We start from the raw sequence: 19,105 nt of genomic DNA on the forward strand, positions 1-19,105 counted from the left end.
GTATAGCACTGTACTGCAGAGTCATCCAGTAATAACTGTTCACTATGTGTGTGTGTGTGTGTGTGTGTGTGTGTGTGTGTGTGTGTGTGTGTGTGTGTGTGTGTGTGTGTGTGTGTGTGTGTGTGTGTGTGTGTGTGTGTGTGTGTGTGTGTGTGTGTGTGTGTGTGTGTGTGTGTGTCAAACTGTACCAGAGCATCAGACTCACTATCAGTTTGATGTCTCCAGAACATACGACTAATAGAATAATATAAACCATAACAGCACCCAATCCAGCAGACTCCGGAACTGACAGGAATATTGATATGGTTTGTATGGTTACTGTGTTTTTGAATTTCAAAATGTCCAATGACAATGGGTTTTAACACAAAAATGGGATTAATTAATTGCATCTTTACACTTTCATGAGTATTATTATTATTCTTCCGACGTTTTTTCTGTCACAACCTAACCATGTGGTAACTTTTTACGAAAATCTGCAATATGGTAGAGGGCTATGCCAAATTTGGTGACTCTACTATGTAGTGGTTCTCAAAGTGGGGTCCGGGGAACCCAAGGAGTCCTTTTGGGGGGTTTCCAGGGGGTCCCCAGCAAAAGTACTTAATATAGCTATAGCACCGCAACAATCATTTTAACCACTTTATCCATGTTGGCTATTCAACAAAAGCAGATCTACAAGCTCACAGTGCGTCACTTTGCTATATATGGATTGCTAAATCCATATTTTCTTAGCTTAGATAACATTATATCATGGTCTATAACATCAAATGCAGCGCTAAAATCAAGCAAGACAGTACCAACCATCTTCTTGATGTCCATTTGTGTCAGCCACTCATCAGTTAACTGAGCTAGAGCAGTTGATGTGGAATGACCCTGCCTATAAGCATGCTGGGAACTAGTGAACAGTTTGTTATTGGTAAAACCCACACGGAAAGGAAATATATGAACATATATCCCAATATATGCCAAATATATGCAGAATATATGCAGCATATATGCCATATTCAGGTTCATATAGGTGCATATATGTGGCTATATAGGAGATATATGTGCATATATAAGTTATATCTATGCACATATATGCCACAGTCAGGTTCATATATGTGCATACATGTCATACATAATGCCTCAGATATAGGTAATATATGTATTGACTTTGTGCATATATGCCACATACATTATGTATGTGGCCTATATTTATCATACTTATTTTAATTCGATGCAGATGAAGGTTTATGGATTTTGGAAGAGAATTAAATGCAAGACATTGCATTTATATTGCCTGAAGCAATTCAGCCATTGACATTCACCAACTCGTATACTGTTACCATATCATAAATGTTGCCTATGTAAAATGAACATGGCTTATAAAAAAGGAAAACAAAATCATGGTTAAACATTTGTATTGAAAACACTTCTGGTATATATGATTTTTTGTTGCTGTCATTGATACATTTAAAATCCATGTTGTTTACATCAGTGGTTTTCAACCCTTTGTATATCAAGGTGCATATTGCCCACACCGTTTGATGAGATTTAGCCTCTAAGAACCAAAACATGAAGAACCTTCTATGAATAATTCCATGCTGTATTGATGTTGGTAGATCATGGATGGAGCCTGCACACCATATAGGTACAAAATACTTTATTTATTGATTTTGGTAGGAGAGATAACAGGCAAACAATGATTAAAATGACGATAACAATTCTTCTACATTCTGTGTAGACTTCTTGTAAAACAAGTAAAGCAGATATTGAACAATAATTCTCTTTAGAGTGTAAAATGAACATTCCATAATTTAGCTGGGGAGTCCCCAGGTGGGGAGCAACTGGAACACCATCAAAGACCACTGGTGGTCCACAGACTAGTCGTTGAGAACCACTGTTTTACACAATACTTTTTTACTAACAAATTCAATTCAATTCAAAACAAACATTTCAAGCAAAGGCAAAACATAAAAAATGAAAAGTCTTCTATAACCAATTAGTTCTCAGATAAGAAAAAGAATAACTTGGATCATTCAGCTCAGCATTTCACTGTGGTTAATGAATTTAAAGACAAAATCTACCTTCATCTTCTCTGTTTTAAGGAACAAACACTTGGCTCTTATCTGTGATGCCTCAATAGCCGTTAAATGATCAAGTTGTTTTCCCACAGGGATGAAATAACTAGGGTTCTTAAACTGACCACAGATGTCATGTTTCTCTTTTTTGTAGTACCTCCCTACTGCATAGCACGTCTCCCCTTGCCCTAGATCAGATACAATGAAAGTCTTCACCGAGAAAATGCTCTCCTCACGATCATTTAGAATGACCGTATAGGAATTTCGCCGGAAAGTACGAGTGTAGTTTGCAGAATGAATAATTTCACTGTTAACAACAGCTCTGCTGAAATACCTTACAGGGACTCTACGTACAGAACGGGAGATGCTACTCAAGGCCAAAAAATCATCATTTTTCATCATGCATATTTTTGGCCTGCCAAGAGATGTAACACCATGAGAGCGAGTTACTTCTTGCATTTGTTTTTTCTGATTGGAAAAGGACTCAAACAGAGCCATGCACTCATCGGAAGCTCCCTCCATGGCTTTCTTGGCAAGTGATGGCAATGCCATTTGTAGCCAAACGGTTTTTATGATTTGCTGAGAAACACTTTGACTGCTCTTGATCATGTCTAACATGACCCCATTGTATGACTCAAACACAAATGAAGACTGTGCCCAGAGGGGACCCCAGTTTCTCACAGTATTGGGCAGGTGAAGGCACAAGTGAACATTGAAAGTTACATTATTGATCCCATAAAGGAGCTCCATTTCTTTGACAAACTCAGTAAGCAACTGCTCAGATTCAGAAATGTGCAGTGCTGTTATCTCTTCACCAAGCAGTAGAGAAACCCCCTTAACCAACTTGAACCAGTGCTTTAAGTATTTCTCAGGTAAGACTCCCTTCAGTGTTGGTACACTGTAATAAAACAGCCACATGGCCCACTCATGTGCCTTCCAGAATTTCCTCTCTGTAAGTGAGCGGGGAACACGAGACACATTACAGGGGGGTTTAATTCTAGTTAAAGTCTCGTCTATCTGTTCTATTGAGCGTCCTAGGTACCATTGAGATTGATAGTTCTCAGAATGAAACCACAGTGTGGTTATGCTTCTAGCAACTCCAAGCAACACACTGTGCATGTAATCTGGAACACAGCCATCAATGATGTTGAAACAGGGGAGACAAGACAAAATACTAGGCCCTTTGACACCATGTGTGGGTTTTCCCAAGAGAGCCTGTTCAACCAAATCATCAGTTTGAGAGGGGTTCCTCAACTCTGCAATTTCATAGGGATATGCCCTCACACGCCCCCTGCGTTTCAACACTGTAGATCCCTTCTGCATGCAAAAAGAGCATCCAAACTCTCCATTGAACTGCTTAAAATTCTGAAGAAGTGGCCGAGCAACTGAATCTGCCACCAGGAAAACAGGAATCACTTTACTTGAGACCACTTCCCCACAATCATTTGTCCATGCAAGACCATTTTCATACAACTCTATGCATTCATCAACAAATGGCTTCATGTACGTGTTCATATTGGGTTTGTTTGAACCAAACCAGAGACCACATACCATCACATGTTTTCCACGGAGATGTATTGGCAGTTCATTGATTGTACACAAAATTGGCCACAAGCTGGTTTTACTCGATTTGTGCACTGGCACTCCATCACAATTGAATGCAAGAGATATATTGTCTCGTGACTCAAGGGGTAATAGCCTTTTATACAACTCTCCGTCATACACATCTTTGATGATGGAGGGGTCCTTCTCCTCAAATCGGTGTGTTAAATGTTTCCCTAACTGGTGGTCCTGTAGCAATTTCTGGATTTGTGCTTTTAGAGGCAGGTATAAAAAGCACTGATCTTTTTGAGCATCTACTTTAGAAATGACCTGGTCACAGGCGGGGCACTTGACCGTGTCAGGAGATTCCTCCATGCTCAGGTTGCAAATCTTGCACACATAGTGTAGTTCCAATACGTCTTTCACTGTATCGAAGGCCTTATAAAACAGGTACTTGGACCCACTAAGCGTTGGACCACCACTAAAGTTGATTAGTTTAAGAACATCCTCTAAAGCTGTGTGAGTTAATCCGTGTTTGAGTTTTAATGCCAGAAGCAGCAATTCAACTTGCTCCTTTGATGGGGCCTGGTCTGATGACGGACTGTCTACTGGCTCCTCAGGTGGAGAGCTTGGGACAGGTGGTTGGTTCATCTGTGAATATGAAACAGTGGATTAGCAATCTCAATGCAAGACTGCATGGCATCAAATAAATGTACTTTTCTGGGTGGTAGGCAACCACCTGGATTAAATTTAGCAATTCTGCGTGAATATCAAGACCTTGAGATGATGCAACTAGTAACTAGGTCATTGCTCTATTGCGCTATTTTTCAATAGCTAAAGTATAACATAATGCTTAAAACACCAAAAGGGGTACCCGTCCTGAATGGGTTAAAAAGAGGCTCAGACTACAACGAAGTCAATATGTACTATTGCTGGATTATGAATTGCTAATGAAGTGCACAAAATATATCTCACCAGTTTGACTAGTCACAATGTAATTACAACCCAAACCTCTGCAAAAGTTTCCTATTGCTTAAATCAAAACTAATGTCTGAATAGGCTGTGGCAAGTCATATCAAGTTATTTATTGTCGGCCTAGAATTTTTCTTATGTTCTTTATTGGGAGGATTTTCTTTACTTGCAATACATTTCCTCCACACTTTCATGAATTGTGTCTCTCTGTGATGGTGAATACAGGCCGGAAATGGCAAACAATTAACTTCTGACAGTCCACAGACCTATACAGGCCATTGAGAGTTTTATGTCTGGTGAAAAAAGTGACCATAGATTTCTTTATACATTAAAAATGTGTTTACTGGTCTGTACTAGAATATTTTAGCCATTTCTTTGCAACTTACTTCGTCATCCGAAGCAGTACGGGCCTCAGCATCTCTGTCCAGGGTTCCCACAGTCATGACATTCCTGAAAATATTTTGATTGAAATTAGAAAAAACATTTTCCAAAACATGTATAGCATATCATGAAAGATGTAACATAAGTTGGTTTTTGACGAACAGGCTGTGTGATTGCTAGCCCTAGAATGTCTCGGTTGTTACATACAGTAGGTACAGTGTTCTACTAACCGGAGCCATAGATTGCAGTCATAGACTTGCGGTTAGGGTGGCAAAATGTGATAAGTGCGATATTGAAAAAAAAGTAGAAAAGTAGATTGACTCAGCCACACAGACCCACACAAAGGATGTTGCCTCCCACCAGAGATCATGCCCCCCCCCCAAGGTGGCCTGGTTCTCTCTCTCTTTCCTGATAAGACTTTAAGGAATTTTTATGACCCTCAGAGAATCTAAGCAAGGACCCCCAATATGTGCCTTTACTCACTGGGCAAATACGATGAGCACCTCGCAAGTGTCTTTCTCCTCCCCCCTAACATAGGCATCAAGCATGTAATTTGAGCCTCTCTCTCTCTCCTCTTCGAGATAAGGGAATGGTAAGGAATTTACGACCCACACACTCTGAGAAACCCAACTTATGAGACCTTATTGAGCTGCCTCAGTTAATGACTCCAAACAGGCAGTATTAACCTTCAATATATGTATGTATTTTACCTATGCCTTCATATGTCGGCCTACCACACTGGTATAATCCTAAATAAGCAGTAAATACACACATAATTATAATTATAATAATATTACAGGCGCTGAAGGCATGGAAAACCTAACAGTGTGTGTGTGTGTGTTGGAAACTTACTGTGATGTAGAAGCAGTAGAGGCATCATCAGCTTCATCAAGGCCCTCTTCATCATCTTTGGTGGAATGCCTGAGAATAGAAAAAAAAGTTCAGGTCAGCCTCATTGTAGGATTATCCTATGTAGTGTGATACAAAACAACATGTAACATGTAAAGTCACCAGAGTCATGATTATAATGTTTGTGTAATTATTTTAAAAGGGGTGGGGGTATTAAATATGTTTATTTCTGTCCAACAACAGAATGCATGCTTTGACAATTTGCCTCATATCAATCAATGTTATCAGCAATGTTTGTTAGCATTAAAGAAGAGGATTTTATTAAGAGTTGGCCACATCTTAAAGCAGGGGTCTTCAACGTTTTCAGGCCAAGGACCCCCTAGCTGAGAGAGATGAAGCAGCGACCCCCTCTATATTATATAAAATTGTGTTTTAGATTAAACTTTTTTTTTTACTTGGTCTGCTCTTTTGTCCTCTACACATATACCTCTTTGCCCAAAATAGCAGATCTATAAGCTCACAACGCCTCGCAGCGCAAGGCGTAGTGAGCTTGTAGATCTGCTTTTTTTGACTAAAGTTCTCCTCAGAAAAGGGATGCTAGGGTTCAAGTGGTTAAGGTAAAAAAAAATATCACACAAAGATTTGGCGGACCCTCTATAGTAACTCTGAGGACCCCCTAGGGGTCCCGGAGCCCCTGTTGAAGACCCCTGGCTTAAAGATTCCCCTAAATATACGTTTGCATCGCCAAAGCAAGTGTCAAATAAAAGTAATGAAACTGAAATTCATTATAACGTTCGATGTTGACTTTTGCATGCTAGTGTTAGCATCACTAGCAGCTAGCGTTAGCATCGCTAGCAAACTTTTTCATGGACAATAAAACTTACCGCTTTTTCCATCTTTTCCTTGTTGTGCTCGGAATGGCTGCTTCATCGTCGACGAGGTATCTTTTATATCTCACAAGTCGATCCGATGGATTCATTGATGAACGTCTTTCGGGCAAATTAACGGGCGAACTGGCGACTGCGTGTTGTCTCTACTGTGAGAGGAGGAGGAATGGAAAGTCCACTCGGGCTAATGGAGGCTAATGCTATTTGACCGGAAGTTAGTGGCTCTGGTCACGTGATCATTTTCGGAGTAGTGTAAAGTATATTATTTTATATTTTATAAATGTACATTATTGTTAAACACGCAATCTGAACAAACAGTTGTCACTATGTTACCCTTTTTATTGTTTATATATTATGTATATTATATAATATATATTATTAGATAATTAGATCATGTGACGTCACAGTAAAGCGACACTCACAACAAGCGTCGCCCTTACACGCATGCGCATAAGAACGGCGTCTTTCTCGTTTGAATTCCAGCTGGTAGCCGTTAACATTGAGAGGGGAACAAACTTTACGCCACATACTTTTGTTTGAGAATTAAATAACATTTATGTCATCATGGTCAAATTTGCCTTGGTGGAGTGGACAAATGGCGCCGACAAAGGACTTCGGAGCATTCTCCCAATTGCTTGTGTTCGAGACTTTGATGAAGAGTCCTACCTAAACGGAGACGAAAGTAGTCCAGATGTGTATTTGGTTGAATGGCGCCATGGACGCAACAAGGGTTCGTGGCCGGTATTCCAAGCAAGGATCCTTAAGGTTTCAAGTATGTACATGATATATTTATTTAGCTTTTGTAACGAAATTAAATTAACAGAAACCTGCACTGTTTTTCTTAGCTTGCCACCCCCTTTCCCCTCACTGTATACGTTTTTCCCTTTTGTATGTCTCAATGTTGGCTACTAAATATTATTTTGTGTTGTGTCTGAGAGGCTAAATCTCATCACATGGTGGTCCGTGGTTCAAATTGATTGATTGATTGATTGATTGATGTACTTTATTTAGTAAGACATGAGAACTGTACATGACAGTACATAACAGTACATGGAAGTACAAATTCACAATACAAGGTCTACTAAACTGGAAGACTCATTAAGCACTGAGCTTGTTTAAGATGAGATCCCCATGCACACAAATCATGATGACATATAAGAGACAGACAGATATACAAACTACTATACAGAATGTCATACAATCAGCTTACAGGTTACTGGTATGAAGAGTGAAAAATATGTACAAAAGAATGAATAAATAATGGGCCTTAAAGGGCAAGACCACTTTGGTAGAGGTTTGGGTTGTGTAGTTACCTTGCCATGACGTAACTCCAAAGGTGGGCAAGAAATGAAAAATAATTGCTCCATTGATTAGAAATTGATAATTCAAAATATGCTCCTCATTGACTTACATTGTACGGTAAAACAGCTCTCAAAGTCACTCAACATGGAACATCACCAAACCCAGTACTGTTTTTTTTTAAATAAAAATGTCAACTTCCTGTTGATTTTGCCATTTTTAATCAGTAGAAAACCTGGACTGGATCCGCGGATCCGGATCCAGATCTTCAAATAGTAAAATCAACAGGAAGTTGACATTTTTATTCAAAAAACAAACAGTACTGGGTTTGCTGATGCTCTATATTGTCTGAATAGGCTATGCTTGGGTTCATTTATGTGCTAAAAGAGTGACTTTGAGAGCTGTTTTACCATACAATGTAAGTCAATGAGGAGCATATTTTCAATTATCAATTTCTAATCAATGGAGAAATTATTTTTGATTTCTTGCCCACCTTTGGAGTTACATCATGGCAGGGTAACTACACAACCCAAACCTCTACCAAAGTGGTCTTGCCCTTTTAACATGAAAAAGGTTGAAAACCACCGCTTTGTGGTTTTCATCTACAGTTAACACTTTTTGTATTGAGTTGTGCTTGAAATGTACCTATTCAGAACACTGTTAATAAATCAATCAACCTATAGCTCAACTAGCTACGCTATGTTTGGCAAGAACAACTGTACAGTAGCTGTTTCATAACAGAGAAAAACTCTGTCTTTGAGTCTTTGCTACAGAGCCTACAGTGTAATAACGTGTTTATTTATCTGCACCAGATAAGGAGACGAATCTGAAAACGGTACTCGTTGCAATGGAGAGCAATGAGGCAGACACTACTGCTAAACGGGCTCAAAAGCGCACCCGGAAATACAATGATGACATTGATGAAGAGGAGGATATTGTTCCAAAGGCTCTGGATGAGGAGGAGAGAGTCGAGAGACCTAATACAAAGAAAAAGGTGTGTATGTGTGTGTGTGTGTGTGTGTGTGTGTCCAGCTTTGATTATTGCTTTCCATTGTGGCATTAACACTCAACATTATTCACTCCGAACTGTGAGTCAACATCTTTATATGTAATGGCCTGTCAAACCAAGTACCTAGTGTCTCTGTGTGTCTGTGTAGGCAAGTGAGATGCAGAAGGCACAAGACAATGCAATGTGGGAAAAGAAAAAAATGAACCAGTTCCAGACAACTATCCAAGAGTTGAGGGATCAAAACATGGTCCTGGAGAAAGAAAACAATCATTTAAAAGACCTTATAATAAAGCGTAAGTATTGTTTTAAATTATTGTATTGCATATTGGTTTAATACAACTGGATAGGACTTCTCTTTTTCGTAAACGGGCTATCAATGGACCTGGTTGTTAATGTATTAATTGCATTTAAGTTGCTATGTTGATCTGATTGTAAATGATGTGATTCTCCCCGCTAGATATTCCTCAAATGAAGGAGGACATTGCCTCAATTGCTAGAAGAGTAAGTTCCTCTTATTTGTATCACTTTATCAGCTATGGATTTGTGTGATGTTAGGCTGATTAGGACAATTCACTTGCTGTTATTTACTTGTTCAATAATGTAACGTACTGTCTTCCTTCTCCAACAGAGTGCAGCAACCTCTGTGTACATGGATGTGAGTAACCTTTTTTATTCCAAGGGTTCATTTTTTTAATGGTGTGACATAAGGCTCATTCATAGTCTGGATTTTTGGTGGTGAGCTGACCACCGGAGCTGAAATAACGTTGAGCGGTGGTGAGAGAAGGGCTGGGGCGGTGGTTGCTCTTCACCGTGGCTTGTGACGTCATGTTGTAGTTCGGTGGTCACCTCGCCACCGAAAATCCAGACTATGTATGAGCCTTAAGAAGTCTACAAATTTGTCTGCAGGGCTAATCTCACAAAGTGACAATTGTGCCTCAAACCAACAAACCTCCATCATTTTCTTCATATTATAATGGAAATAAATGGCAGTCAAATTAGGCTGAAACAAATGAGACATACGTCATAGAAAACTAACTAAAACTATTTATTTCCCTTGCTTCTCTTGTAAAAGCCTCTAAATGCTGTGGCAGCTGAGGAGCATCAGGAGCAGCCTGTGGAGGATGTTGTTGGAGGAAATGACAAAGTAAGTCACTCATGTTTGACAGCAGTATGTTTCATGAATGCACATGGTTTCACATGTAGCCTAATCCACCCCGATCACGTGAAATCACACCATGTGTGGGTGACAAAACGTCCACCCACCCCACCTCCACAAAATAGCACCACATTGTGAGGCTGGAAAACAACATGGATATTTTTTGCTATTTGACATGTGCATATTCTATAGGGTTATTTTTGTTAACCATATTGCCCACTTATTACCACATTATGAATTAACTGTATATGTATGTCATGTCACTGTTTAATCTCCAGCTCCATGAGACTCCAGTGCCAGAGAAAGCTCCAGCACCAGAGAAAGCTCCAGCACCAGAGAAAGCTCCAGGGAAAAATCCAGCACCAGAGAAAACTCCAGAGATGGTAAGTAGATGCATATTCGTAACGATTTGTGTGATGTGTAGCCTACATGAATTGAAAATATTATCTGGCCAGTGGTTCTTCTTTTGATGGGTAACTGAAAAACTGTTGCATTAACACAGTGCCCATGTTCAATCAAGTTCAGGACGGGAGGCATACTTTGGTTAGACATAGCATTGGTCCGACAGGATTAAGGTTGGTGAGGGGTGCGTTAAGGTTTGGGAGAGGGTTAAGGTTAGGTTTAGGTGTGCTGCTCCGTTGGGTTAGGGTGAGGGTTTGAGATATCTGCAGTCATACATAGACAACTATTTACTACTGATCAATACAAACTATATTAGTTTGTATTATGCTGCTAATAATTTATGATATACCATAAAATATATTTGTGAAAGTTCTAGGCCTGCTAATGCATTTATATGCGTGTATTTTTCAGGTGGAAATTGTGAAGGGGTCAGGAGTATGCTGCAAAAGGGACACATGGAAGGCATCCATGAATGCAGGCACTGCTACTGCGATGGTGCGAATGCTCCTCCTCGGCACGTTTCCCCTCGAGACCCTGCTTCTGAGCAACCTCAATGGTAAAAACAAATTACACACGTGTTGTCCTTTCTAAACTGATTCACCAAAACAACTCTTTATCTTGCCCTTGTTTTCTAAGGGCTAAACCGTTTTTGCTGCTGCAATTGTTGCGAGTAATGTTTCTTTTATAATTGTCCCACGCTAGCCCAGTGGTTTACAAACATAATAAATTCAAGGATCCCCATAACTCGAAGAGTATGATTGGAATCAGAACCAAGTCCACAAGGGTCTATTTAGGGCCATTAATGTAGATAACATTTATTGTGGCCACTTATGGTGCGTTACCCGTTCAAATCATATTATTGAAAGGTAATGGGTCGCACACACCAAGACTGCGTTTTAGTTATTTTATTCTTGCATGATGGACAAAAAGTTTGGCTATCCAGCCTTCATAGACGAAATGTTTGTCTTTATCCATCATGCAAGAATAAAAACTAAAACGCAGTCTTGGTGTGTGCGACGGATTGCCGTTAGGGCCATTAATGTAAACATTAGCTGCTGCAAATTGGCAGGATTGCCCACCTTTCATTTGTAAAATAATAATCATGAATTATTTCTTAAGGTGGCAAGTCAAAGCGGGGTGAAGGGGATCAGCTGGAAGCCCTGGATGCTGATAAAAAGACAGCCATAATTGGTGAGTAAAAACAAAAGAATTGAGAAAGGAAAATGGGTAATAGCTGATGCCTTAAATTGGCTACTTTAACATCCCTTTTTCACTATTTATTAGCTATCAGTGGAGACGGCATCAGGTAAGCATCGACACCATTAATGGTATCTTGCACGGCTTGGCACCTACTGTAGGGTGATCATACACTAACTTTCCAATTGCTCACTTACTGATCACAGGATTCTAATAGATCTGGCCTAGTCTGCTTCCACTGTGGTGGTCCTCTGTGTTAACACTGTCTTCCTTCACCCATACTCATGACCAGACCATGCCTTTAATTCATTTTCATTCATGCCTTTAATTTATTTGCTTGATTGCGAAGCATATCTTATTGCTCTTTCTGGTAAACAACCTCTGCTGATAATCTGTTGTTCGTAAAAGTGAAGTTCATGTTGTCAAACATACCATGAGATCATTCGACAAGACAAACTTACATAATTGTATTATTATTATTACATAATTCTAACCAATAATTGTAAATATAGAAGGTGTCTTGGACTCATAAATGCACTCACTTTTCAGACAATTCAAAATAATTGCATGTTTATGAAAAAAAAACGAATAAACATTTTTCCACTGTCGTCTCATGTCCTTTTGGTGTCTTTGCAGAGGCAACAATGAAGAAGTGGCCGCACGCAACTAAAGGCCAGCTGGGTCAAGCCATCAACACCAAGTTGACAGAGCTGAGATATCGCCGAAAGGCAGACAATTGAAATAATTATTGTCTAAGGGCGCGCTCCCACCGCACTTTTATTTTACCTCTGGGGCAGAATCTGCTTCTGCAAGAATCCACACATTTGCATTGACAAAGCATTGATTGGCAGTAGCTGCCCCAGAGGTAAAATAAAAGTGCGGTGGGAGCGCGCCATGTTGTGTGTCAGGGTTTGCTCATCCTGTTTTTTTTTTTTATTGAATCTATATCTTCAAATGTGTCAAACAAACTGATTCAAATTCTTCAGCTACGTTGTTTATTGTTGTTTACATCCAATTATTTTGGTTGAATAAATGTTTAACAATTACTAGATGTTGTGTTTTATTTAATTCATGTAGGTATGCATATTTGTATTTATGTAGGTATACATATCCATAACATACTGTATATGTGTAAATAAACATATATGACCTATATTTAACATATGTGTAAATAAACATATATGACCTATATTTAACATATATGTGTAAATAAACATATATGACGCATATATGAAATTGGCCCCTACATATATGGGCATATATGCAGCATTCACATATATGTGAATATATGGACATATATGGGCATATATGCAGCATTCACATATATGCGCATATATGTGAATATATGGACATATATGTGCATATATGTTGAGAGACATATATGTAGGGGGCCAATTTCATATATTTGGCATATATGTTGAACATATATGTGGCAATATAGGTTCATATATTTTCTTTCCATGTGGGAATAATCTAGAATTTGTTTAAAAACAACTTTTTCCATCAATTTGCTCAAAACAGGAAGTATGCTTATTGGCCGACTGTTTGTACCAGTAAATTATTTCTTTTTATCCTTAGGTAAAGGGATGACCTTTGCCTCCTTCCAAATCTTAGGACAAACACCGTATGTTAAACACTTATGTTAAATACATAGGATGATGCAAATCTTAGCAGTTTGCTATCATAATTGTGTCATAACTACCACTGATGCAAGCAGACATTTCATAAGGGTAATCAAAGGCAACATTAAGTTAACATCCACTACTTGTGGGAAATTTGGTGGCTACAGCTACTCTGTCACTAATCTCTCAAGAACAGATCCATCGCTGAGCTTGAATCTGTCGGTAGTCGTGTTGAGAACCCATGCACATTGGCTACAATTGGGCGTGCCCACTCAGATCAGGAAGCAGGCCGCGCTTTACCCAATCAAATGTGATTCCCTCGCCACTCAACAGTCCTTCTGGTCGATCGACACGGTCACGACTTTTTTCTGTTCTGGCCCCACAGTGGTGGAATGAACTTCCCACTGATGTCAGGACAGCAGAGTCACTGCCCATCTTTCGCCGCAGGCTGAAAACCCACCTCTTCAGGAAACACTACCCTTCCTCTTTACCTGGCCTACTTGTTGTTAACTAGTTGTAGGAACTATTGTTGTATTGCTGTATTGGATCTTGCTTAGTCGATACATTTTTGTATTAGCTCGTGCTCATTTGATTTGGCTATTTTATCTCATGTGAAGAAAGTAGGTAGCTGATATATTGCACTTTTACCTTAGCGCTAGGTATACTCTTGGTTGCTTGTTTTTACAGGAAATGCACTTAAGACTTCTGGTGATTAGTAGTTTCGTTCCCTACCTATGTTGAATGCACTTATTGTAAGTCGCTTTGGATAAAACCGTCTGCTAAATGACTGTAATGTCATGTAATGTAATAGTGGAGTCAAAAATGAAGGTTCCGTGACCATCCTCTGGCAAGGATGGTTTGACGATTGATTTGACCTCTATCGAAATTCAAGATGGCCGACATCCAGTAGAGTAAAAACGTATACTCTACTGGATGTCGGCCATCTTGAATTTCGGAGTCAAAACGAGGTCTTACAATTAAAATTGTGTCAGATTTGGAATCCTCATGGTTGACTTATGGAATGACGTATGGAAAAGTGCCTTCATACATGATTCTAGGTCATCCAGATCAAAAGTTAATTTTTAGAGATGGCGCCGGGCGCCATTTTGAATTTGGCTGTCTAGCAAAAAATGCCGGGATTTTTGGGAGGGACCTGGAGGCTAAATCTTTTTTAAAGGGTCCATAGAGGTCAAATCAATCGTCAAACCATCCTTGCCAGAGGATGGTCACGGAACCTCCATTTTTGACTCCACTTATGTAGTGGCCGGGATTTACGTGTGTGCGGCTCGTTCCCCACTGGAAACAAACCGAAACTCATTTAACAATAGTGTCCTCGGAGCCGACAAAACCACGGAAAGTTAGTAACATTTTAACTTTCTCTTTCATCATAGAAACAAGTGGGCTTATAACCAAAACGATCCGTTCTTTGGGAGAAATGGTGTCAGTGTTCCGTGGAGAAATATTGTTAGTGGGAATGAAAACATAGTCGCACCACCGGAAGTGGAAGGCTGAAGGCAGACCAAAACCCTGGTTTCCTGTGAGCATAGGTCCTCCGTACAGCTCAGCCCAGAGTCAAATGAACAAGTGAAAAACAGCAGAGGGCGCTGTTTTTACTTTTTATTTGACGATGGGTTCCCAGATTGCTCTGTCACAAATACTCACCGTCAGTGTGATCACATCTGCAACAAGAAAATGCAGACGTAACTGATATGTATTCTTGTCAAGGCTGCTTGTCTTCTTCCCATCATGAACATGAAATTCATTTATGTGAATGTATTAAGTTACAGTGTGCCTCTGCCTTTCTGGTGACAGAAGTACAGTAAAGTAACATAACAGTCTAACCTTTCTCTAACCTTTCCTTGACAGACATGGAAGCTAACTTTTTGGAGAAGAACAGAAGTGCACTAATTCAACGTGTCGAACCACCTCAAATTACCACCACCACCACCACCACCACCACCACCCTACCACCTCCAACTATCACCACCACCACCACTTCCAAATATGTACCCCACCACCACCCTACCAACTCCAACCACAACCACCACCACCAACCTACCACCTCCAACTACCACCACCATCCTACCACCACCAACTACCACCACCACCCTACCACCTCCAACTAACACCAGCACCCTACCACCACCACCACCACCACCACCAACTACCACCACCACCCTACCACCTCCAACTACCACCACCATCCTACCACCACCAACTACCACCACCACCCTACGATATCCAAATTCCTACCCTAACTTTTTGGAGAATAACAGGACTGCACTAATTGGGCGTGTCACATACGTTATGCCTATAGCGGATGAGCTTCTTGATAAAGGGATTCTCAAAAGTGAGAAGTATCATGAAATCAAGAATGCAGACACCACTCAGGGAAAAATTAGACTTATATATGACGCTGTGAAACCACAAGGAAAAATAGCAATGTCGGCTTTCTACGATGCTCTGCAACAGCATGAATCGTTTCTTATCAAAGACCTGGAAAGTCGCTTTGGAGATAAGGAAGTAATGGACTGGAAGGATGCATGTGAAATGTCTTCTGGGCCACTGCTCATGGATCCACCACCACCCTACCACCTCCAACTATCACCACCACCACCACTTCCAAATATGTACCCCACCACCACCCTACCAACTCCAACCACAACCACCACCACCACCCTACCACCTCCAACTACCACCACCACCACCAACCTACCACCTCCAACTACCACCACCACCCTACCACCTCCAACTACCACCACCATCCTACCACCACCAACTACCACCACCACCCTACGATATCCAACTTCCTACCATCCAGTTTCCTACCCTAACTTTTTGGAGAGTAACAGGACTGCACTAATTGGGCGCGTCACATACGTTATGCCTATAGCGGATGAGCTTCTTGATAAAGGGATTCTCAAAAGTGAGAAGTATCATGAAATCGAGAAAGCAGACACCACTCAGGGAAAAATTAGACTTATATATGACGCTGTGAAACCACAAGGAAAAATAGCAATGTCGGCTTTCTACGATGCTCTGCAACAGCATGAATCGTTTCTTATCAAAGACCTGGAAAGTCGCTGTGCCTCTGCCTTACCACCTCCAACTACCACCACCACCCTACCACCTCCAACTACCACCACCACCCTACCACCTCCAACTACCACCACCATCCTACCACCACCACCCTACCACCTCCAACTAACACCAGCACCCTACCACCACCAACTACCACCACCACCCTACCACCTCCAACTACCACAAGGAAAAATAGCAATGTCGGCTTTGTACGATGTTCTGCAACAGCATGAATCGTTTCTTATCAAAGACCTGGAAAGTCGCTTTGGAGATAAGGAAGTAATGGACTGGAAGGATGCACGTGAAATGTCCTCTGGGTCACTGCTCATGGATCAGAGGAAGACATTTGGCAACTTGGAGAAGAGAGGAGCTGCCCAACCTAAGAGTAGTACCTACACCACCACCCTACCACCACTTCCAAATATGTACCCCACCACCACCCTACCACCTCCAACCATCACAACAACCACCACCCTACCACCTCCAACTACCACCACCACCCTACAATCTCCAACTTCCTACCCTCACTTTTTGGAGAAAAACAGGACTGCACTAATTGAGGGTGTCGCATACGTTATGCCTATAGCGTATAAGCTTCTTGACAAAAGGATTCTCAAAAGTGAGAAGTATCATGAAATCGAGAAAGCAGACACCACTCAGGCTAAAATGAGACTTATGTATGATGCTGTGAAACCACAAGGAAAAATAGCAATGTCAGCTTTCTACGATGCTCTGCAAAAGCATGAATCGTTTCTTATCAAAGACCTGGAAAGTCGCTTTGGAGATAAGGAAGTAATGGACTGGAAGGATGCATGTGAAATGTCTTCTGGGCCACTGCTCATGGATCCATCTACCACAAGTATGAGTATAATAATAATAAAATAAAGTGCCTCATGGACTTAACCACTTGAACCCCAGCATTCATATTCTGGGCGGCGGGGGGGCAAAAGGCGAAAAGCTTGTAGAGCTTGTAGATCGGCTATTTCTTGCAAAGAGATTTGGAGTAGAAGGAAAAAGCAGTCCCAGTCAAGTACAGAGCCAACTCATATTTTACCAGAGTTTAAGTGGTTAATGATGGATAACATAAGTGCTGAAGATACCAAAAAAAGATTGGATCGAGGCAACAAAAAAAAAATGCAGCAACCTGGTATAATATGACTTTATGACAGTCATATTATACCAGGTTGCTGCATTTTTTTTTGTTGCCTCGATCCAAGGCCAAGGTCTTGTGTTTTTCAACTTGCAAATGAAAACTAAACAAGTTTAGAATTTTGTACAGTTGTTTTTAACAATTAAGCTGCAAAAACTTAACAAAAACTCAGGCCAACAATTACGTTAGGCTAACATGGACTTTATCGTGGTTCAAACGGTATTCGAATACGTCACTACCTTGTTAAGGAGAGGGCAGACACGTCTGAGGTTTCCCCTGGAAATCTACCAAACAAATCGAAATCGTCCTCACGGCCAAAATATTCACCTTACACGCATGTTTTTGGGCATTATGTAGCCACACTTGTTTTCTGTGCGTGTGCGCGCGTGCGCGCGTGCGAGAGAGAGAGAGAGAGGTTGCAGGTTAGCTTACCTTCAAAAACACAAAAACACTCAAACTATTACTGTGGCAGCATTTAAAATATGTTAACATAGTTACTGTACAAGATGAATAGCGTTTAACATTCCAAATTAAAACAGGGTTACTTAATTAATAATAATAATAATAAGGGTAATAATAAATGTAATAATACTAATAAGGGTAATAATAATAATAATAATAGAATAATAAATACATTCAGTGGGAGACTGGGGACAAAAGTAACAGGGGGATAAAGTAACGCATTCAATAATTCTAAATAGAAATAAGGGGTGCACATGCTCATTAGGGTCCTCTCTCTGCCTGAAGGATAGAATGATCATTTCATCTCAGCAGAAGTTTTCAACAAAAAAATGGTTTTGAGGTGTAAACGTAAATGTTTTAGTGTACGGTATTTTCCTTCTGCTGTCTAAAGATAAGATATCAGCTAATTTAAACTTAGATGAATTGTATCTCTATGTTATTGGTCACAAATTAACATCAGTAGCCTATGCTAGTATAGGTGTTTCTAGCTAGAATATGGGATTTTATCATGGTTGCCCCATCGGGGGCAATTGTATTTGTAACACAGTGACCGGGGTCAATTGCAACAATGTGTTTTCAATGCAAGCAGATTTTTTTTGTCTGGGATTACATACTTGTATGTTAGTAAATTAGCATATTTCACTAAATGTCACTATACATTTCAAAGTAAAAATACAAAATTACAACAACAAAAAAATTGAAAAATAAAGAAATTCGAATAAAAATACAAAATAATTGTAATCTAATTATATAAACGGCAAGTTACTTCCGCGCGCCGCTGACGCTATAGCCACAGCTCTGTAATCGAGTAAACACAACGCCGACACAGCACATGTCGCCAACACAGTAGCCACGGCCGACTTTCACAATTTACGGGTGGCGTAGGGCACCTATCATTGCTCACTTCACAGTTTCCACGTCGCAACATAATTTATTACACTCACCACATTTCGGACAAAACGGAAGGTGAAACACTTTCTTACCGTTTACCGTGCGCACCACCGACACCGAACGGCGACGGGTTTCGCCGAAACAA

At 40.3% G+C, this 19,105-nt stretch overlaps 1 protein-coding gene and 1 long non-coding RNA gene across 4 annotated transcripts; one reads left to right on the forward strand and one right to left on the reverse strand.

Annotated features, from left to right (window-relative positions):
* Positions 1 to 1,625: 1,625 nt before the first annotated feature.
* LOC311059738 lies at positions 1,626 to 6,918 on the reverse strand. Its single transcript, XR_014602196.1, has 4 exons — positions 6,689 to 6,918; positions 5,808 to 5,876; positions 4,961 to 5,024; positions 1,626 to 4,253 (listed from the first exon to the last, which is right to left on the reverse strand). It is a non-coding gene; the product is annotated as an uncharacterized lncRNA (long non-coding RNA).
* Positions 6,919 to 7,150: 232 nt separating this feature from the next.
* On the forward strand, positions 7,151 to 12,595 carry LOC311059733 (uncharacterized protein). Of its 3 annotated transcripts, XM_084077771.1 has the most exons (11): positions 7,152 to 7,463; positions 8,803 to 8,984; positions 9,148 to 9,292; positions 9,457 to 9,500; positions 9,628 to 9,654; positions 10,072 to 10,143; positions 10,434 to 10,538; positions 10,969 to 11,113; positions 11,677 to 11,748; positions 11,842 to 11,863; positions 12,391 to 12,545. In XM_084077771.1, exons 1-11 carry the CDS (start codon positions 7,256 to 7,258, stop codon positions 12,422 to 12,424), a joined length of 1,056 nt encoding a protein of 351 aa, XP_083933897.1. In that variant the 5' UTR covers positions 7,152 to 7,255; the 3' UTR covers positions 12,425 to 12,545. The 3 variants fall into 3 exon arrangements, with proteins under 3 accessions (XP_083933896.1, XP_083933895.1, XP_083933897.1); XM_084077770.1 differs by lacking the exon at positions 11,842 to 11,863 and having other exon boundaries at positions 7,151 to 7,463; positions 10,072 to 10,156; positions 10,462 to 10,538; positions 12,391 to 12,595; XM_084077769.1 differs by lacking the exon at positions 11,842 to 11,863 and having other exon boundaries at positions 7,151 to 7,463; positions 12,391 to 12,595.
* Positions 12,596 to 19,105: the final 6,510 nt, after the last annotated feature.

The sequence above is a fragment of the Gymnoscopelus microlampas genome (assembly GCF_963454915.1).
Source record: "Gymnoscopelus microlampas genome assembly, chromosome: 14".
In the NCBI taxonomy this organism is placed as follows: Eukaryota; Metazoa; Chordata; class Actinopteri; order Myctophiformes; family Myctophidae; genus Gymnoscopelus; species Gymnoscopelus microlampas.